The sequence below is a fragment of the Zosterops lateralis genome, assembly GCF_965231275.1.
Source record: "Zosterops lateralis genome assembly, chromosome: 1".
NCBI classification, from domain to species: Eukaryota; Metazoa; Chordata; class Aves; order Passeriformes; family Zosteropidae; genus Zosterops; species Zosterops lateralis.
The window spans coordinates 83,189,469-83,212,739 of NC_139762.1; the positions used below are offsets into that span (position 1 = coordinate 83,189,469).

The following is a 23,271-nucleotide window of genomic DNA, read 5'->3' on the forward strand; positions in this document are numbered from 1 at the left end:
GCTGTGATCTCAGTGTATTCATCTTCCTCTTAGATGCTGGAAGTCAGAGTTACCTTTCCATACCTTTTCACAGTCATTGTTTTGACAGTGCATTTTCATACATCCCTTTTGTTTCTGCAGGAAAGTACTGAAGTAAAATATACTGAAAGTGAAATAGTCTCCTTTTCCTAGAGCCTCACAGTTAAGCTCCTAATTCTACAGAGTCTCAGCAGCAGCAGGAGGTTGGGAAACAGGTTTGAGTATTGGAATGCAGTGTTCCACTGAAGGTGTGATTTTATCAATTAAAATCATTAAAGTCTAAAATAGCATCAAGGAACTATTGAAATATTTGATGCGGGATAAAAGGGGCTGGAGACAAGGGTTGGTGTGGCTTGCAAATACATCTTCCACTGCTGGAGTTGAGAAATTTATCAATTTTTCCTGCTGAGGAAGCAATTATCATAGGGGAATTCACAGGGAGAGTTGCAGAAGGACATTGTGGGGGATTTCAGTGGGAGAGTGGAAAGATGAACTGCTTTATATCCAGGATAAAGTTAGGACCTCATTTATTCACAGAAATACAGGGTGGCTGTAGAACAAGGGTAGAGTGATTATGTGACATATAGGCAGAAACCTTGCAATTGCTATTTCATTTTTGTTTCCTAAATGAGGAAAACATCAGCTTGTATATAGATTAATCAGCATGAGGGAATTTGTTACCGAAAGTCAGAATTGTCCTGTGTCTCATATGCTGAGCTCCTTCCTCCAGCTACTTGGGGGCTAAAAGACATGAAGTGACAAACAGTTACCTAAGACAACAGTTCCATTAAAATGGAACCTGCCTAACCCTTCTGATGTCATTTGATTTCAGTCATAAAAGACGAAAGTAACCAGAGTGAAATGGCTGAAGACCTGTGCAAGATAGGGTCAGAAAGAGCCCTCGTGCTGGATAGACTAGCAAGTAACGTCGCCAAACGTAAGAGCTCTATGCCTCAGAAATTTGTTGGTAAGAGTTAAACGTTTGCTGTCTCCTAAAAATAAAATAAAACAAAGCCCCCTAAAAAATAACTTTCTAGCATTTTTACCTTTGCTTTATAATTTTACTTGTTTTGCTAAATTAACAATATGTATCTCTATAGAAGCAGATACAGAGATGTGTTGGGGAAAATAAACCCCTAAACATCTCCAGCATAAATTTCTGCATGTTTAATTTTTCACATTTGGAGATCAATTTTAACTTTTTTCCTGCCTTTTTAAAAGTTTATGGACCAGATCATTACAAAATCTGAATGGGTGCTTGAAGTTACCTTAAGAACTTGAAGATAGGAATAGAAGTTTCCTGTTGGGGTAGCATTTGATCACACTTTCAGAGTTATTTTATTGAATTCTTGAATGACATTCAGATCTGGGCATATTGGTGTTTCTGAAAGCATTTGTGAATAGTTGTGAATAGTTGAACATAGACTAGGTAATATTCAACTTTGATAAAATCTGTTTATTTTTACAACCCCAACTGATATGTCTGAAAACTGTACCTGAATGAAAGGACCTTTGTGTACATTCTATGAATGATGCAAAAACTTCATGCCCATTTTCATGTAGCAGTTCTTAACAATGAAAAATTTTACATTAAGCCTATAAAAATGAAGGCACACATGATGTTCAGTTTAATAGGCCTGTGCTAAGTAGGGATTACACTGGTTTTGCAAGATCCACAGACAATATTTTGTCAGCTGTGTAAGGTTAGTCTTCAAGAAATAAAAACATGGGAGATCAGAGGACAACATATACTCATATCTGGTTAGGTTCTTTTTTAATTCTCTGTACATTTATAAAATATTCTATAGGAGACAATCAGATTAAAGTCTCTAAAACAAAATGCTCATTATGAAGGTCTTCAGTCAAAAGTCAAGACAAAAAAAAAGACCAGTTTATAGGACAGAAAATGCAAATATACATTCTTCAACAAGGACACGGGGGTGAAAGGAAAATTAGTATTTACTAGATGAGGAAAATGGAGTTTCAGCTATGTCAAGAGGTGTAAAAAAAGGTTTTAAATTAAGTTCCAAGGCTTTTTTCAAGTCCAAAGACAAAAATTCGAGGAGGTAGTCAAAGATAAGAAATGCTTATTCTTATAAAAGGGCAAAAGTTGTAGTAGATACCAAAATATATCAACTATAACATATATGTAAGGCTCACCAGAATAGTTTAGACACTCTAGTAACTGTTTGCATTAGGCAAGATACTAAGTCTATGGAAGTTCCAGGAAGACCAGAAGTGCTAAAATTTAAAAGGTACTAGCAAGTATCTGCAATGTATCCTTGGGTGTGGACTGGATGTTTTGTTCTCTTTTTCTCTCTTCACCCTGAGAAACTGTAAAGACAGCCAGTTCAACTATGAGTTTTAGGAGGGCAGAGTTTCCTGTCAGTTTTTCAGGGTGCAGCATAGGAAGACAACCTGCTGACAGCAGATATTTATGGAAATTTGCTAGCCTTCAAAAGGAAAAGCTTTTCTAACAAGAAAATGCTCCCAAATCCTTTCCTTTCCAATCCTCATCTGCTGCTTCATACAATAGAAAAAATCCTGATTAATAGAAGGTTGGGCTGGCTGGTGAGGAGAGCTTTTGGGTACTAAAACATGTTTATTGCTCCTGTAGATTTTCATGTCATCCCAATATCTGTGCTGAATTCCAGGGAGAAGGAGCAAATGGCATCCTTCACATAAAGGAAGGAGTGTCTTCTGCTTCACTAGTTTTTCTCAAGACTAAATTAATTACCTTTTAAAAATGAGATTGTTCAACAAATTCAGCTAGTTACCTGTGAAATTCTTTCTGTATTCCAAAATGGAGTAGTTCCCAAACCCAAAAGAACTGGGCCATCCAAACCAGAGAGTGAGAACTGCATGAAAGGTTGTCATATAGTTATAATGTTTAAAAGAACAGGCAGCCAGAAGAGGAATTAAAAAATATTAAGAGAAAAGGTGCCCACATGCACTGAGTGCATTTTTTACTGTTTAAGTACCTGCAGCAGAATCCTGAGCAGTGCAAACCTTGAAGTGCATCAAACCATTAGCAGTTTAATTTACTTATGCTCTAATAACCACAGAAATGAGCTATTATTTTTAATGAGTGCAAGTATTACTGCATTGCCCAGATATAGAAATGGTACCTGCCTACCCTAACTTTGTGTCTGTTTCAGACACTTTGCTTGGAATTTTTTTAATAGACACTTGATCCTCTCAGCACAACTACCAAACAGGTATGCTACATAAAGCAAATACTACCCAAGAAACAGATATTAAAATCATGCTTTCTGAATGCTCAAAATTTTGTTTATAATGAAGACCAATCCCATTTTTCAGTGGTGTGCAATGCCCATGGAATATGAATGATTTTGGCTTCATTTTTTCCTCTTTGAGTAAAGTGTATACATTCATGTTAGGAGAGTTTTTTCTGTATTTAATTCAAGAGTCTTTTACAATACCTATTTTGAATCTTAGTCAACTCTGCCTAAAGAGTATAGCATTATAAAGGATAAATCTGGAATAAAAAAGAATGCAGTCCAAAATGGCAGAATGGTTGGGAAAGAAAACAAGAGGAACTGGAAGCTTGTGTAGCACAGCAGCTGGAAAGTGTCTGTACCCTACATCCCCTATAGGAACTTATGCAATGCTCAGGGTTTTCTTTCTCTGCTTGCAGAGCATGGAACTGGTATGAAACCATATCTTGTGGGAAATGTAGACCTCAGGACTTCCTACACTTTAGCCCCCATCATTGCAAAAGTGTTGTGCTAGAAGGTTTTTGGTCTCTTCACTGACTTTGTATGGTCAATTTGAGTAGAAACTGGGTGGAAAATTGTTGATAAATGAATGTTGATAAATGAATCTTCTGGTAAAATTTCCATGCTTCTGTTAACATTTCTTTGACAAATTAGGACTTTGCAAGACCTGCCAGTAAATTTCATGTTGATCAGGAAATGGTGACAGCACTTCACAGAGATGGTTGTGGCTTTTAGTGTTTCCCAAGATCTGAAGAGCTAGAAAATCCATCCAGACTATCAACAACATGTTATTGGTAGAACTTTGGAGCCTGTGAAAATCTTTTCCTCTTTACATTTGCATGAATTTATTAAGGGTCTGGTAATAACTTTGATGGTTTAAACTGTTAGAGAAGACTGCTCAAGTTCATAAAATCAGCATCTGTGCATTTAAATAGTTTTTCCCCACTCCTAACTTCTGCCTTCTATGTTTTGCTATCTGTCCAGTAATTTGGGGGAATTTGCAGTGAAACTCAACATTCAATACTGGGGTATCCAGCTAAATACACACTAGTGCAGCCTGATTAAAAAAAAAAAATTAAAGATTTACCCCTTACTTTTGGAATCCCATCAGAATCAAAGTTCAGTCATAAGTAACCTTGCTCTAGATAAGACTTTCTACATTGTAGGAAAAATATGCTCCAACTACAAATGCACTTATACTTTTTTTCTGTGATTCTTGGTTACTCCTGTACACAACAACTTTTTGACAGAAAATATTTAGGAACATGGGTAGTTTCTGGTAATGTGTCTTACATGGCTTATGGTAGGTGTGTGGGGATGGTGGCAATACAAAAAAAAAAAAAGTTACTGATTTTTCTTCAAAAGGACATATATGTGACCACATTGCTGATTTGGGTTATTTCTAAGAAACTGAAGGTCTGAAACTAAACCATTCAATTTTCAGTCTAAGAATGTCATACTTTAGGTAAAAATATTGATACTGTGCTTCGTGCTCTGAAGCATCAGGCCAAGCTTGCTGTGGCTGTGTGGGCACACTGGCTTCACCAGCCACAAAGGCAGTGCCTCTGCTCACTGTAGGAGGCAGGTGAGAAGCACCAGTGAGAATGGAGAAAACATTAGACAAAGCACTAGATCTGTAACTCCCATGAATCCCTGTATAATTACTTCCAGAATTTCTTTCATGCATTTGCTTTTCCAAAGCCCTCAAATTATTTTGCATGCTAAAAAAACCCGCCAACCCACCACTTTTCTGAGCAGCTGTATTAGAGAACTGTGAATACCTTAGGTGGATTTCAGAGGTGGATTCAGCCAACTCTCTTCTTCCCTGTTTCATTGATCCATAATGTTCATTTCCTTAATCTGTAGAAATTAGCCCTCTAACTCCTTACTGTTTTTCACTGCAGGTGACAAATGTTTGCCCGATCTTCCATACGATGCCAGCATCAACTACGAGAAGGAGAACGAGCTCATGCAGACACACGTGATCGACCAGGCCATCAACAACGCCATCAGCTACCTGGGGGCAGAGTCCCTGCGTCCCCTGGTCCAGACACCGCCGGGTGGCTCCGAGGTGGTGCCTGTCATCAGCCCCATGTATCAGCTCCACAAACCTCTCGGGGACAATCAGATTCGCTCCAGCCTCCCTCAGGACAGCACAGTGGAAAACTTGTTGCTGCTTTCCAAAACCAAGTCGGTCTCCTCTGAACGAGACGTCTCTCCCAGCAACAGCTGCCAAGACTCAACAGATACAGAGAGCAATAATGAGGAGCGCAGTGGTTTGATCTACCTAACAAACCACATAGGTGCTCATGCAAGAAATGGCATCTCTATAAAAGAAGAAAACAGGCAATATGATGTCTTGAGAGCGGGTACTGACAATTCCCAGGATGCTTTCAAAGTGATCAGCAGCAATGGGGAGCAAGTAAGGGTTTACAAGTGTGAACATTGTCGAGTCCTTTTCTTGGATCATGTGATGTATACGATCCATATGGGCTGCCATGGGTTCCGTGATCCTTTTGAATGCAACATGTGTGGCTACCACAGCCAGGACAGGTACGAATTCTCTTCCCACATAACCCGAGGGGAGCACCGTTTCCACATGGGTTAAAACACCGGCACAGACCGAGCCTCGACAGCTGCGTTACTGGAGCTGTACCAGCCATGACAGCAACAAAGCAAAAGTCAGCTGGACAGTAAAAGTCACAAGAGAATCAGAAGTTCAGCAATGTTCTCCCACAAGAGCAGGGTTTTCATTTTGGTAGCATGCATCGCAACTCAGTTTTTTAAATGAGTTTTTACTGAAAATGTTTGATCACCAAAAACTTTTAGTAATGTAAGTAGGAGCTTTTGTAGTCACGTAGCTGAAAGTCCTTCCCTGAACTGATGCTTCTTGCAAGCCCCCCTTGCCAGAACTCTTACCACGTGCAGGATGCTCCACACAACGAGGACACACCAGGCAGCAGTGGCCAGGTGTTCTCTCTGAACACCCTGACCATAGGGCTCTTCTACCAGATGTGTGGTTTTTTGATTTCTGATAATATTTGACTCTTTTGAGAAGATTGAACTCAACTAAAGTGGAGGGACCCATCTCAGATGACATCATGGACAGCTGGGGTGGGATGTGACCCCCACCCTGAGCCAGAAGGTTCTGAGTTGCTTTGGTGGTAAGAAGTAGAACATTTCCACCTGCAAGGGTGCTACTGGTATTGACATCAAAACATGCCTCGTTTGTGTCACTAGGTAGGTGAGCAGGAATGCAAAAGATAGAATAAACACCCTTGTAATATACTCTGTGAAGTATGAATTGCATTTAATGTATAGAAAAAGGGTATTGTTGGCTCTTCTTTGAATAAATATTTTCTCTTCCTATCCAATAAACCCCCACGTTTTGTTAAGCAACCCCTCCTTTCTCTGCATATAAAAGTTACAATGTATTTAATTTTTCTCTTTAAAGTTTTAGTTATTTAGAAAAGTATGATGTACAGTTGAGAAAGTTGATAAGTATATGTGTGGGGAGTCTCCTTGAGCACATTTTTCATCTTTTTAAACTGTCTGGAAAATATCCAAATGTCCCTCTCTTAGATATAAAAAATCCCATCTTGCTTGCACAGAAGATATCCTTTTGTAAATTTTGTGGCTCTGCTCATAAGTGTTGCACTTGATTATTTTTAAAGCACTGAGATGAATTAAACCAGCCAGTCAAAATTTGCAGCCGTCTTCTTTTTTCCTGGCATTTGCCATTTAATGAGGGACCAAGGCCCACAAAGGTGTGGAGAGCCTTTACTTCCTACCCAACCAGTCACTTCACTAAGTGCTTTGAGTTATTTTTACTTCAGTGGAACTAATTGTAAGATGTAAAAAATATTGGTTTTTGCAGCATGGAGACCAGAGGCTGCAGCTTTTTGCAGAGTGCAGAAAAGTCCACCAAAATCTTTCTCCATGGTGGGTTCTGCTGCAGGTACTGCAGCTTCAGTTAGAATCAAAACTTGTATGACAAATAGATTTTAACTCCAAATACATCTAATAAAAAACTCTTTTTTAAACCTTCTACTTAGCTTCCTCTTCCAAATATTTCATTTCTCTCCCTGAACACCCTTTGTGCTTTAAGACTGGGCAAAAAAAAAGTTTTTGCAGCTGCACGAAAAATCTGTCATTGGTGCTGCAATATTTCCTGGGCAACATTCATAAAAATAACCCATCTTATTAACCTGATGTATAAATACTTCCACTCTGCATTAGGAATGGATATTTTTCAGTAAACACAAATACCCAACAAGATTAGCACTCTTGTCATACATTTACACATTTTCCATTCACAAGTGCATGCAAGCACACGTATTTACTATAAAACAGATTTGATGGGACCATGAGCTGCTTGTACCTGGGCCAATGTGGCTTGATACTACATTTTGCAGCTATATTTGATAAACATTTCCTATATACACATACTATTACAGGCATGCCGAGTTCCTTCTGCTTTCACTTTTGCAGGTGTAGGTCAGGAGCAACAACACTGAAGCTGAGGAAGGACACTGATGAAAAAATGAATCTCAAATGTGTGCTTATACAACCTCAAGCCTTGGCTGTTCATGCCAGCTGTGAGGCACTTGCTTCACTGGACACGTGGGCACGGCGGTGTTTTTACACTGAACATGCAGAAGAGCCTGACAATGCGGTGGCTTTGTCACCAGAGGTGAATGCTGTGTAGGAATGCCCACAGACCAGTGCATACATCCACAGCAGGAAAAACATATTACTAGGACATGTTATCCCCCAAAAATGAGCAGCCTGAACTGCAGACCCAAAGGTGATTACCTCTATTCTCACATTAGAGCTCTGTTGCCTTAAGGGACTTTATTGATGCCCTCCCGCATTATAACTCAGCTGAGACTTTATTGCTTGTTACTTTCCAGCCCAAGAGGCTGCATGAAGGGTGGGCACAAGGAATCCTTGGCCACTTCCATGCCCCAGCCAGGGTCTTGTCATCAATGCCTGCTGCACCTGGCAACAAGGAGTTGCCAAATATTTTGTATAGGAATGATCTGAAGAGGACTTTCCAGGGGGTAACTAGCATGGATGAGTTTCCTTTAATTTTTACCTTTCTTTAAGTACAGTTGGAATGGGTTCATTTTTCATAGCTGGTAGGGATACATTCAGGGGTTCTTACCCCTCTCCAATTTTGATTGGTGCCAAATGAGGGGACAAAGTAATTTCTAAGCCCTGCTACAATGTCCTGTGTGAGATCAGACATCGGCTGAAACGTTCTGCTTTTATTGCTCTTAGACCTCCTTCCTGTTCTACTTAGGTTTAGGTCACTATATACCCCATGTCATAATTTTTTCCACTCTTCATTTTTAGACTCCCCCAGCTATACAGGGGAGGGGGACAGCAACTTACTCAGGTGGTTTTGTTTCTTTGCATTTACCAAAAACCAACACAAATAAAGCCACATTCTTGAACCATGTAAACAAGCACAGCTCCAGCAGAGTTCGAGTGTGCCTCAAATACAGCTTTGAAAGGTGATTTCTGATTCCTGGATAGATTTGCTACCTTCACCACATCTCTGTGCACACACACACATGTCTGAGTCCCTGTGTCTCATCCTCTTGTCGACATGCACATGCCCTCTCTGTGGCTTTGTGTATCATTAATATTTTATATACATTTGTATGTGTATGTATATCTAAAATGGTTTGTATGACATGATGATGCACTGTCACTCACAGTGGGTTTGTTTCCTGGCTCTGGAGTTTTCTTATTTATACTATATCAGAATATGTTGATGTTGTATAATAAACAGTACAGTAGTATAAGTATATTAAGACACAGTGTATCAGGGCATAGTCTAAAGGCGGAGCAAATGGCATTTTCTGTTCACTAAAGGGCTTTTATAGGTTTGCTTTTTTCCAGTGTTTTTCTCTTTTGCACAAAACCATCTTCAATTTGTTTAGAAACCAGTGGTTCAGTAATTTTACTTATGAACATGTGCAAGGATGGCATGAAAATAGGCTGTTGTGTCTGTGTACATTGAAACAAACTGTGCCCTCAGAAAAGTTTAGTGTAATCTTCTTTTTCCTCTTTTTTTGCTATGGTGCAATACTCTGATACGGCTTAGTTGACTTTTAAAAGGAGTAAATATGTGAGTGGTTTTAAGTTTATATCTGTTTTAAAAAAGTAAAAAATAATTGCTTCCCATTCCTTCCCCAGGCACTGCCTTTTCTAATAGAAAAAGTTGTATTTACACCTTTTTTTTTCCTGTGGTTTTATATTGTAACTTCATTTTCTTTGAGAATATTGTATTTAAAAAAAAAAATGCAATTTCATAAAAATTGGAAGTGTTATTAAATTATGTCTGCAAACTGAGATGTATCTTTTGAGACAAGAGAACAAGATAAAAACCCCAGAATATTTCTGTCGCTGTCCTGGTGGGCACAGCTGGAGGCTCTGTGTCTGTGGGTGGTGCCTGTGTGGGAGGGGACACAGAGCAAGGTGAGGTGCAGGTGGACAGAGCCCCATGGGGAGCCCATCCGTGCTGTCCCTGCACCAGGGAGAGTCTCTCCGTGCTTGCCTCACAATCCAATCTCCACGGCCAAAACAGCCGGGCTGTGTCACCAGCCTGCCCTCACCCCTGTGTGAGGCAGCCCTGCTCAGCCAGCTCCAGTGCAGATCAGGTCCTGAACTGGTCACCTGCTATCCAGAGTGTCCCTGCCCGTCCCAATCACCCAGGTGCTGAAGCAGCTCACCTTTAGAAGTGCTTCCCCTCCAGCCTTCTCCTCGCACTCTTCCCTCCCACCAGACAGATGGAGTCATTACATAACACAATTACTTCTGCATGTAGAGTCATGGTAAATCAAAATAAAACACAGAGAAATTATTTCTACTATTTGCCATAACAAAGGTGATTTCTCTGCGGGTGTCCCTGTTTCCTTCAGATTCCAGCACAGTAAATTTCACATCACATATTTAATGCAAACAAGCATCAGTGTTTTTTTCTCAGAAAAGGTACCATTTATAAAGTTTCAGAAATATTTCCATTTGTTAAACTCCATTATTATGAAAATGAAATTAAATGAAATTAAAAATGAAATTAAAACAACCCCAAAACAAACCCTAATAGTATTGCAATTAATTCTTTTACAGGTTACCAAAATCTAAATTGTTACATTATCAGATCCACATGCGTCAGGTCTGGCTCTGAGTTCTCATTTTGGTATCTTTAAAATATTCATGTGTCTTTTAGTGTATTTCTTAATTTTAAGATTTTTTGATTTCTTAGTTTCTTGATTTTTGATTCTTTTACAGGTTCCCAAAATCTAAATTTTCCTTAAGTTCCTTAAGTTTTTGTGGTATAATTTCATCATAAACTATGACTACATAATATAAGAAGGAACTAACATCCTTATTTCTTTGTTCCCCATCATAGCTTGTTCTCAGTAAATGAAACAAACTACAGATTTCTGTTTCAGCTGGTGACTTTTCTCCAAAACAAATATGATCTGTTTAATAATAATAGTAGCAAACACAAAAATAGACCAAATGTAATATTCTCAATCAGTGCTATTAAATCCTTGAGCTAGAGACGTCCACAGATTTAAATGCAAGTTTCTGTACCTAAAAATCTGTTCTGGGTCTCTTATCTATCCTGTTTCAAAGACTTCCTTCAAATCAACACATTTACATTTTTCCTACTCCAATAGCTTGATTAAATTACATCAGAAACTGTGGCAGGTGCCAAGACACAAATAGTTACACAGACAAAACCTACAGCTACCAGGGGTGAGTATTTTCAGCCTCGAGTGCCCAGACCAGCTTCCTAATCCCTTCATAAGCATGAAAATACCAAAACATCATTACCCTGTGCTCAACAAACAATGTTTTTGAAATCAAGAAATACACTAAAAGACACACAAATATTTTAGAGATACCAAAATTTGAACTCAGAGCCAGACCTGGCGCATGTGGATCTGATAATGTAACAATTTCCTGGGGTTTTGATGTTGTGTGGGGGTGTGTGTGTGGGTGTGTGTGTCCGGGTGTGTGTGAGAATCACTCAACATCTTACTTGGGGAAAAGGAGTTAGAAATGCTCCTGGCTTTGCCAATACACTGAGGATATTGCACTGCTTTTATCAGCTTGTGAGATGGCCAAAAGGAAAGGAAAAGCTTTCACTGAAAGCTTCATGTTTCAGCAGCAGCACCGACAATTTGAAAACTGAAAATGTGGCAACAGGAAAGTCGAAATATTTGACTTCTGAACGAGCTGTTCATGCCTGTCTTGTGGATCAGATCTCCAGGGCATCCTCCCCTGCTCTGGGCCAGCCAGGCTGCGTTCAGCAGCATGAAACACAGGACAATTGTTGTCTAGAAGGAAAATTGTACATGAGAATAACTTCTCGTCAAAATGCATCATGAAAGACAAAAATTCCTCAGACCTGGCCTGTGGAAAGCAACAGAAGTCTTAATCTTAACAGGACATCCATTATCCCAATTTCAAAATTTTGATGCTTCTTTATTTTGGCCACACAGATTTTGACTTTTCAGAGGTGCTGAAGTGAAGTCACTGACAGCAGCAGACATGCAGCATTTCTGAAATCCTGCTGTAATGGCCAGTAGATGGGCATGCAGAAAACAGGAAGGACAAATAATCGCAAAGTTTTGCTGAAAATGGGATAGATGGAAGAGAGAAATCCAAAGCCAGGCTTCAGACAGCAGGAGTTAATCACATTTAAACAAAAAAAGGCTGCACAAGCATGACTGAGACCCCACTCTTGCCAAATGAACAGATCCCTGTTAACTGCAGTGAGATTTCTGCTGCATTTATTATTACTTTTTCTTTTTTTTCTTCTTTTTTTTCTTTTTTTCACATAGAGAAAGGTCTCACTGCTTTAAAGCCATCCCAGGACATGGAACAATTCCTGGTTTTATCTGTCCTGACCACACGTATGGAACATGTGAATGATGGAGGGCAGCTGCTGCTGTTCCTGCCGCTGGTGGCGGCTGCAAATCACACAAACCAACGCCTTCCTGTCCCTTGGGAGAGAAGTGAAGGTTCTGGTTTATGAGCAGTTAGAGAAGAAAAAAAGAAGAAGAAGAAAAAAAAAAAGAAGAAAGTAGAAAAAAAAATCTACACCTTGCAGCAGACAGTGAGGCAGGGGCTGGTGGGGGTGAGGAAGTTAATCAGCCCCAAGCAGGCTGTTCGGGATGAGGCCAAACAGATGGCTCGTCTCCGAAACGGCAAAACGGGAAGCAGATGTGGCCACCGCTTCTCCCCATGCATAACTGGGAACCAGCCGGTTGGTGAGGAACTTTGCATAACAAGGATAATTTGGTATCAAAACTGTCCCTAGAAGTGATCTGAATGGATCTGGGCACAGTTGACAGTTTTCACTTCTTGTTTCCCACTCAAGGTTCAACCAGATTAAATCTTAAATGTGACCCGACTGCTTGCCGGGGGTTGCTCTCAACTCTTCTCTAGGGAAACCTCTGGTGGGAGTCCTCAGGTCTCCACTGAAGCTTTCAGGGCTAAAACCCTGATCTCTGTTCAGTCAGTTGACATTTTAGCAACAAATTTCAGCATGCTCTGATTTTTCAATCTGAAGTCCATAAACTTTTCAACAAGCAGCAGAACTGACCTTGAGCACGTCTCCTCTATTTGCCTGCATTGAAATTCATAGATCCTGGGTACAGGAATGCCACAAGTCTAGGCTAACATCCCCTGTAATCTCTTTACGACTAAGAACAGAGCCAAGGACCTCAGAGGAGCCTGGCATCCCTTCCCGGGGAGAGTCATCTGCCTGGGGGAGCAGGGATAGGAGCCTCTGGCTGAAAAGCCTCACCAACATGTCAGAGACTTTGCACCTGCCAGCCCTGCATGCAGTCCACCAAAATAACTGGGAAAATAACCTGAATATTGAGGGGACAGCATAAAACATAGATGGGATTTGTACTATGAGTAAAAGAGGGGGTTTTCTTTTTCTATTCCTCCCTATTTCGCTTCAAAGAAGATAGTAATGTCCATTTGACTATAGCTTTTACTTTATAGTGTCCCTGTTGCATTGACAAGGATTAAAGAAACTACAGCCCTAATATGTTCTATGAATCAGAAGAGAGATCCACAGAGCTCTTAACATTGAGGGTTGTCTAAATCTGGATTCAAACACTGCAGGTTTATTTCACTGATAGTTGCAGTGTACAAAAATATACCTTTATCATCTTACAGAAATTCCTCAGTGTATCTATGGGAGAGAATATAGACTTATTCAACATTGTGTTGAAGAAAAAGAACAGGGTGTAAATACTTGCCAAAAACATATCTGTGAGCAGTAACCAAACCCTGTTACATGAATTTCACTTTTTTTTTAGCACAGCACATAACAGATTCACCTCCCCAGGTCCAGCTCTGAAACATTCACGAACTCTTTACTTTTGCTTTGCATCCAGTCACTTTGTTCCTGGCTAATAATATAGATAGCGTTTTATTTGCATAGTCTAGCAAATGCACATGGGAATTGTGCTGAGCACTCACAACTACATAGGGGGTTTTTGGACTCATTAAGTATTGGTACAAATTAGAACGGTTACTTCTGCTTTGGAAACATCTGTCTTGCCACCTCTCTGTAATGGAGGCTGAGACACCAGCCAGTCTTACAAGATATATTGTAGTTATATAATGCTATTATGATATTACCTGTCAAGAGAATTTTTTCTGCAGAGTAAAGCTGAGAGGGTGAGAATACTCAGGCTCCTGAGGAGCACCCAGCACCAACAGACCCTGCAGCTGCTTCTCCCTGAGTGACAATTCCATCATGTTTGACTGACCTTTAAACAAAGGTGGGATCCTGATCAGCAGAAAGAGCAGAGGAAGAAAAGCTTGAGTGGTTTTAGGAAAACAATGAAATGCACGTGTTAATAGAACAGGTCATCTAAAATTAAGCATTTTCAACAGAATTCCAAAGCTCAGGCCAGGAGAAGGAGACTACAGGCATCTGCCTGAGTTTCATTAACTACTTCTTGATAGCTCAGGAATTGGTCATTGAAGGTAGGGGCAAATGTACCAGAAGTGATAGGCAGACCAGAAGGGAAATGAAGGGTGGTAGAAGATTGGGTGGAAAAATTAACATATCGAGTTCAGCGGTGAAGAAATTACTCTCTACCATAAGGGTTATTACCACAGAATTAAGAAAAGCCAAACCCAGTGCATTTCAGAGGAAAAAAAAAATTTCCACCTTTCTTAATGGTTGCATGCCTATTATAGTTCCTACTATACTATGGGAGAATTGTCCTCTTTTCTTGATTATCCTTAAACCCGAAATCAATTTCTGAACTAAAACTATTCTTCTCTTTGGATCTTAGTGACAACTCCCGACCCAGCAGCCCTGCTAAATCCAGTCAGCCAGCCTGGGTGTTCCCGCTATACATTCACATTTTCTTCTTGTCTTCAATACCTGACAAAGCAGAGAATTGTGTGATATAAGTCCTTTTTAACAATTCCTTTGATGCCGTCATTAATTTAAAATATTTTTTTTTCTTTTCTTACTGTCCCATTCTCTGGAGATACAGTTGTGGAGGATATCCATTTTTGTTCCCAATACAGCAGGTGTGTAGCTCTGTTGACTTCAGGAGGAGTGTGTGTCTGTGTGCATAAGATTACAAGTGGAAATAACTTGGAAGCAAAAGGTGATACAATTTCTTCCTGTTATCGTTAAATTTATTCTATAGTTTACAAAATTCAAGATACTTTTTCTGAAAGGTTGCAAGCAGCAGCACTAGTGTGAAACAACTACATCCTTCCCTGAAAGGAAAATTGAAGCACAAAACCCTCCCTGAATTGCTTATGCAAGCTAATGCAACAGGTTTTTGACAAAGTCATGATTGGGACCCAGGTCTTCTTGTTTATTCTCCAGCCACAGATTGGGCTTCCTCCTTGGTGGACAGTAAACTCAGGAAACCCCACTTCAAACCCTTGCACTAACAGCTAAGAATTGAAAAAAGGCCACAGGACTAAGAAGTCAGGCTTTACATTACATCAAAGTATGTGTGTGTTTGTGCACATGTACTATTTGTGTAAACACCACATGTCTGTCTAACTCAAAATATTCAAAAATTTTAGATTTTTAACCAAGAGCTGCCAGGTTTCCATCCACTTCTCTGTTAATGAAAATATCTTAAGTTTCCTAAATTCACTGAATATTTTTACCAAACGTACCAAGACACATAATCTGTTCCATGATTAGTTGTTGAAGTTAGACAGCGTTTTCCTTGCAAATGTGTTTAAATGATGCACAGATAAAAAAGGAAAACAATGTTGGGACAGGGGCTCTCTGTCTGGTGTACAGCCCTGTGGGCCCTTTCTCAGTTTTTTCTACGGATACATAATGTTCTGGTCAAATGTCTCTTTTATGGTGACCAGCTGATTTAACAGGTTGGGATGCTTTCCTAAGCCTTCAAAACACAACAAAAAATAACCCCATTTGCCCTCCCAACAATGTCAGAGAAGGAAAAAAAAAACAACCAAACAACAACAACAACAACAAAAACAAAAACAAAAACAAAAACAACAACAAAAAAAAACCACAAAAAAAACAACCACCCAACAACAACAACAAAAACCACACCAAAAACTCTGCAAAAAAAATAAAGGAAAAAAAAAAAGAAAAAAGAAAATTAAAATAATTTTTAAAAAGTCAGCCTATGAGGGCTTTAGTTAGAGGCTCACTTGCAACTGAAAAGATGAGGCTTGCCCAAACTTTGCACAAATAGGAACGTGCAAAATAGAAACTTCAGATAAGCTGTGGAAAGAGGGTGGGATTTCCAGAAAATAGGGAAGAACTTGTTACACCCTCCTTGTCTAACTTTGCAGGATCACCACAGCTTCTCTGGAGAAACAGTACGTGCCGAGGGGGAAAGCAAAGAGCTTTCCTTTTGGTTCTGCTTCTCCTGTATAAACTGCTTGCCTAATTTCCTTTGCAATCAGGGAAATATTTGACTCAAACCCCATCATTTCCACATCTTACTCTGCTGTGTGCTTTTGCCACAAAGTCTTTTGCTACTTCCAAAATATTATGTCATGAATACTGTACCAGGACCGTAGTTCTTCTCAAGCCCAGGACTGCATTAGTGCTAAAAGAGTTAAAGCCTTCAGGGCAGGGGGAAGAGGGAGAGGCTGGAGCCACTCAGCCCCACAGGACACCCCGACAAATTTGCTAGCATGGGGTTAGAGAAGAAATGCCTAGAAGAAACAGATGCCAGGAAGTTTGGTGGCAGCAGAAGAGTGAAAAGAAATTCACAAAAGTAAAAAAAATATATAAATTCAGAGGGAAAGGGCTTAAAAATTCAAAAAATAATTTCTTCAGGAAATTGCACTTCTTGGCTTCTTTAGGCTAAGCCTGCCTCTGCACCAGGAAAACACTGGGAGGAATGAAGGTAGCTGTAGGAAACACTGGCTTCTGCAGTGAGCTTTCTAAAAGTTTCACAGCAGTGATAAGGAAAAAAAAAAATAGTACAATCATCACATGCAGTCAGCACACGAAAAAGTGGGCCTGGAAAGAGCTATCCCAAAGATGGATATTACAGAGAAGGGATTTCTGGTTTTTTTATGGTAGTCTCATATCAATTTCAATTTTAATTATGTATGAGGAGAAAGAAAAGAAATAGTGGTTTTGGATTGATCTATGACCATCTCAGAAAACTACAAAACAAATTTCTGGACCCCACAGAGTACTTTGGCCTGCTTTATGCACAAAATTTAAGTACAGGATCCAAGAGTGCCCCTCTTCAACTTGCTCAGCCGGCAGGACAGATGTGTTACAAGGCACCACCCCAGAGGCCACCAGGAGACTTCTGCAGCATCACCCGCAGCAAGATCTCAGCAGCAGCACGTTCAGACCCAGGGGACAGAACAAGAGAGAGAGAGATGTTATCACCATTTCCTTTCCCTTCCCTCAGGCGACTGCTCTTTAAAGAAACGCTCCCTTCGAAAAAGGGAATTGCAGCAGCATTGGGCTTTCCCCCCGACCATCCATGCTGCCACACTGTGACGTTGCCTTTCCAAGGATTTGCTGAGCGGTGCTGTGTGGAAAACTAGATCTGTAGTCCAGAAATTTGTTGGCTCAACAGAAGGGATGGCTGACACAAGCTGCCTGACAAAGAGCGTGCGCTTCCTGTTGTTGGCAGAAAGTGAGACTTCATGCTGTTCCCCCTTGCTTCCTTTAAAAACAGTGCCAGGAATTGATGTAAATTGGCTTCGGAGCATCTGACCCACAAAGCAGGGAAGTGAGAAACTGTAGGACTCAAGGAGATAGAGCAATATCAGCCATCTGAATATATACAGGGTTTTAAAACCCTTCAGTGGTCGTGGATGGCATCGGCGATTTTCCCCTGAAACGCGCTCAGGGAGCTGAAGTCCCCAGCGACTCCAGGGAATTATTTCTCCAGAGAAATCAGTCAAGTGGTTTCTTCGGGCACAAAAGCTCCACAGCACCGGGCACATGGGCACGCTGCCCAGACAGCTCAGCCGAGCCCTGGCAGAGGGATGTCCCGAAGTTAACTCCTTGCCCCGCACAAAGGAATCCTGACAGGGCTTCAGGAGAGGCTCCTGCACTGCTGGCTGCCAGGGATGCTGGGCTTCCACCCTGCTGCAAGAGCACAGTGGTTTTCACTTCTGAGACAACTCCAAGAGAGCAGCAAATGCCATTTGCTACCAACCAAAACTCAAATGAATCGAGACTATTGAGTTAATTGGACTCAGCTCCTGTTATCTGTCGTGTATCTACATGTTGATACATTTTCAGGATCTTCAGCCTGGGAGACTTTTTGTATCTGCTCATTTATTCTGTTATTAAAATTTCCAAGATCAAGGATCAGGTTAAATAAAAATGCACTGTAGTAGGATTTTCACCTCTTTTCCCAGCCCCAGTTGACCTGGGACACAAAGTAAAATTAATCTTTCAGAATCCTAGCTTTGTTAAATAGGAAGTTCTTTAAGTATCAGCCTGGTTTTTGCAGCTCCCTAAAAAACAAACCTTAAAAATCAAAGTCCCCCCGACAGAAGAACAATAACAATAAATAAAATAATTAATAAAACTCCAGTATCAAGTCAGTGACAATGGATGATTTTAAGTGACAAAACAAGGAAATAATATTGACTAGCCTTGGGCTTTCCTTAAGAAATTGGATGGACTTCTTTAGGAAAAGAACTCCATCTGGTGGCAGGCCACAAAAAAAAAAAAAAAAAAAAAAAAAAAAAAAAAAAAAAAAAAGCCACTCAAAACACTACAGCTGTGTTCATCTCCCTGGGAAAGACTGCTATTACTGGAAATGGAGACGAGTCCTGGGGATAACTATTTCTCCATAAACTTCTAAGATTTATATAGCATAGACTGAGCAAGGCATCGTTCAGGCTTGCCCTAAATGGAGGCAGAGTTAAAGTTTTTGAGCTTACCTGGCTCCCATATCCTATTGCACAACTTCTGCTGCTGAGAGTGCTGTGTGACATCCCCAGGCTGAGGAACATGAGGAGCAGCAGTGCCATTGCCACCTGTGTCTGCAGGCACATGTGTCCAGGATACTGGGATTCACCCACAGACCATAACTACATTCATTCCTCCCTGGTGATAGAAATAAGGCAGCATTGCTTTTCCTCTGCTCTAGGGGCAATAGAGACTCTTAAAACATAGATTTTTTAATTTTTTTTTTTTTAATGGGACTGTTCTACAGACAAAAGGTAACATTCCCTGGCATATATTCCCTCTCCTCTGGGGTGACTAGAGGCAAGAGTTACACTACCATGACTATCTGGGGAGTACCACAACTATTTTTAAAAATACATGAAAAATAGTTTTGATGAAAGAAACCACAATGGAGCAGTCCCCAGCGTGCTCAGCCTCGTCCCTTCTGAGGCATTTACAGACAGAGTGTTAGTGTGTGTTTTCAGCAGATGACAGCAAAAGTTTCTGAAAATTTGATCTTCTGTTTCTTTGATGCAAAACTCCTGGGTTTGGAATGACTTCTGATATCACAATGTTTTAATTATCACTTTTTTTTTTTTCAGTCAGCTCTGAGACTCACTGTCATATGACAGTAAGGCACCACATTAAGCAGGGTGGAACCTTTTAAATTTAGCATTAAAATCACTGAAAAAAAAATCATAAGGCACGTTCAGAAAATAATGAACTGATCACAGAATTGTCACTACAAGCTGCTTCTTCTCTCCAGTTGTAGCTGTGCCAGCTCAGAGGTTCTGTGACCTTCTTGAAAGTGGAGTTTTCTTTTTCTGTTCTGTGCCATCACCACTAAATGTATGTTTTTATATAACATTAAGACATCGACAGGTATTGAAAAATACATCATCAAAGAGAAAACAGCCTGAAAGTATGTGTTAATTTGTGTCTGTATATGGAATTGATCTCCTCACCCACAGTACTTTTCCATTTTCTCAGTTGATTCTGTTTGAGTTTTCTCTCTTTTTTATTAAGAGAAGCTGACACCAGCTTCCAGAGTTCATGCCCTCTCTGAAAACACTTCTCCATCACTTAAGAAAAACCAGGAATTTCTATAATGCTATGTAAATGGCTATATCCCTCACTACACCAGATCTATATCCATTCTGTAGTGCAAATAATTGGTGTGCAAAAAATGCAGCATATCAAGCCAATTCAAGCTCCTAATGTCAATATTTACTCCTCTTCTTTTTTCTTTCCATACTTGGTAAAAAAAGTCCACAGGTCAAATAAGTTCTCCTTCTTCAGAACATTGAATTAAGTGTGTGAGCACGAGCTATTTTGTAACAACTCTTGTAAGAAATCTCACTGGTTACATCAGACCAGCAAGGAGAAGCTGTCACTAGTTGCAAGTGTCACAAAATAAAATTACTCATTTGGGAAAGGAGAAAACAGACTCACAGGTCTTCCCCACCACTGAGGAATATTTGGGACTGGGGACACTTATTAATCAAAATGAGTCTGCACAACAGGTTTAGGTGGAACTGCCCCAGCTGGCTGACACACTTTGGCTGTAGGCAAAAAATTATAAAGAGACAGTTTTACTAACACCAGTAATCAAAAGTCAGAAAAATCACTCTAAATTTAAAAGCAGAAACCTAGGCAACTTAATCTTATTACATTTTAACCCATAGTACAGAACTCAAAACCTGTAAGAATTGGGTAGGAATTTTCACAAGCCACTGTCCAGAATTTTGATTTTGTGAAAAAAATCAAAAAAAAATCAAAAATCTACTTCTGAAAAGAAAAAAGCTTTTTTTTTTTTTTTTTTTTTTTTTTTTTTTTTTTTTTTTTCTGTGAACATAAAATTGTTTCAGACAGTGTTTCAGAGCAAAGCATCAGCAGGCTGGCCATCATTTAATTCTTGGTGTTCAGGTGTTTCCATTTTCCATTTTCCAAAGCCCAGAGAGAATTTCAGATTGCAGCCTGCCAGTTCCAAAACCAGGCAAACTAATCTGAAACTGGAATTTTCTATCAGCAGAGTTTAGGGGAAAGCCTGAGCTCCTGGGAGCTTTTCTCATGTGGCTTTGGTGGAAAGCCTCAGAGCAGCCTGGCTGTGTTTGATTACGCTGCAGGCGCTGTAGCCAAGCAGGATGTGATAAGATCAGAGGCAGGACAGAACACAAGATGCCACCCTACCTCTGACCACTACAAACCAACCCAGCTCAAACAGAGGGGCTCTCATGGGCTTTAGGGTGTTGTTTGGGAATCTGAGAGACCACCTCAGCTGCACCCATGAGCTTGTGGTCGTGATGCTACATTCCAATTGCATCCACAGCAGCTTTGTCCCTGCTCAAGCTTGGACAGCTGAAGGTTCCCCTTTTCTGTTCCCCCCCTTCCCTGCCCAGATAACGACTCCAGTCATGCCTGGGTGAAGAAAGGGCAGTTGTTCCCCTTTGCCTCAGTGACCTACAGTGAGGAAGCACTGCATCATCTCTTCCCCCAGCCAGAAAGAAGATCTGGTGTCTTTACAGTATCCCTGCAGCTTTCATTCACCTTCCTTGACCCTCAGCTTCTGGAAGAGAACGATATTGCCTTTTGCTTACTGCTCCATCTTTGCCACAAGAAAACAACTTAATATTCCTTTAGAACAGGTTATGTGCCTCGGTAATCTGGGAATATGGACACAGGACACACCTGCTCTGAGTCTTTCTTGTAATATTTTCTGAAGATAGAAATTACTAAATTGTTGTAACACCCCTGCCCAGTTAGTTGTACAGCCATAATCAAAGTGCATTAAGAGCCAAATAACAAGGCATGCCAGAGATTTCACTTGGGTCTTCCCTGCAGAAGTGAGGATGGATTCACTGGTGACTATTCGTGATGGAAGAGGGAGGCTCCTCTGTGAAACTCTGCTGTTGAAACCAACCTGGGCAAGATGGGAAAACACAGCAACTTCAGAACAACTTTGCTGAAAATGAACAATACACTGAAAAGTTCATCTACCACCCTGCACCCATGGTCAGTCCTGCTCTGCTCCAGTTTTGTCCCTTGTCACTGACAAGCACTCTCATTTGGGGTATCAACACTGAGGAGAGATGACCACACAGAAGTGACCAGAAGACTAACCAAGAGGAAATTATTAAAAGCAGTGCAAGAGTGACATTTATTTACTACAAGTATTGTAGTGCTGAATGATGACACATCTCAACTGTTTCAGGTACCTGCTACCAAGGGGAGGATTAAACCTTTCCCCATGTCTGTGATGTGAGCAATAGAGACAGGATAAGGCACAAAACACTTTCATCACAGTAACAGAAATGAGACATTAGGGAAGAACTTTACTCACCTTCAATCTTCTACAGAAAAATCCAGGCAAGAAAGCCCCTTGATTAATGGCTAATTCATTTATGACTCTGTGTTTGCATTGTGGCATCCACTGAATACATCAAGTCCCGAGTATGATCATATCACTGGTATGGGAATGAAGTCCAAAAAGAGACCAAAGTTTTTATAAGTGCTGAATGTTTTTAAAGAACAAACGAGGCAAAACATGCACCAGGTACCACAAAAATTAATTCATCTTACACAAAGTGGGAATTTGAGGATTTCTTATAGTCCTTTCCAGACCTGTAACTCTGTGATAATGTTATTTTGGCTTCACAGCTATGACCCAAGGTTATATGAAGTTTCTCACCTAACGGGACATAAAAACAGTACTAGAGACTTAGTACTACAGCTGCTTATATCTACAGCATCTTACATGACTGTTTTCTAAAGGTAAGGTATAGAATGGTAACAAAGTATTAAAAAGCAAGGCTAAGAAATGTGGACTCCGGGAATACTGTTCTGTATCTTTGCTAAGCCCTGCTTTTGCATGATTTGTTCTGTGCTGGGTGCAGGTGTGAAGGTGTCAGCAGGGCAGGGCTGCAGGAGTGGCCTCCATGGGGCAGGGCACAATTGGCTCCAGCAGACCCATGGAGCAGATGCAGCCCAGGGGACAGCCCGCACTGGTTTGTTTGGTGAGTTGTTTTTCCAATGCCACGTTGGCTTGTGACCAGTTCCATAATTTCTGTTAGAAGGAAATTGCCTTGTTTCAGAAGTTCAGTCGTAGTGATGCTCTTAAGAGGTCAGTCTGGTTTCCATCCACCCGCCATTAGCAGGTGATGATCATTTCTGCCTCATCAGCTTTTTCCCCTCCATGTGTTGGCACAGTTTTCTGTAAATGAAAATCCCCCGGGGGACTTCATACAGCTCTGAGACAATTTAGCTAACTCAAATCCAAGATGCACTGAGAGTCTGAATTGCCTCGTTTATTAATAAGACCTGACTTTTCCAGGACTGCAATTATTTACCTTTAAAAGAAACTGAGAGATTGTGCACCCAACGTTGCTGAACCACAAAACCAGAGTCCTGCATTTCTTCCTCCAAAGATCAGCCAGCCAAAAAGAATAAATAATGAAGTACATAGGTTTCTGCATACACTAAACAGACCCATTAAAGTGGATTTATCTGCACCATTTCCCTTAAATTACAATCATGCCCTATTCCTGTGCAATTTTCTGTATTTTGTGAAAT

General features: G+C 40.4%; 1 protein-coding gene across 12 annotated transcripts in view; it reads left to right on the forward strand.

Annotated features, from left to right (window-relative positions):
• Nucleotides 1-9,526, forward strand: part of IKZF1 (IKAROS family zinc finger 1) — a 69,530-nt gene extending 60,004 nt beyond the window's left edge. For 9 of the 12 annotated variants that reach the window (XM_083858473.1, XM_083858469.1, XM_083858475.1 and 6 more), the window contains 2 exons: nt 851-985; nt 5,162-9,526. In XM_083858473.1, the coding sequence (XP_083714599.1) occupies nt 851-985; nt 5,162-5,865 (839 nt within the window). In that variant the 3' untranslated portion in view covers nt 5,866-9,526. The remainder of the gene's footprint in view (nt 1-850; nt 986-5,161) is intronic. The other 3 variants (XM_083858478.1, XM_083858479.1, XM_083858470.1) reach the window with 1 other exon arrangement.
• Nucleotides 9,527-23,271: the final 13,745 nt, after the last annotated feature.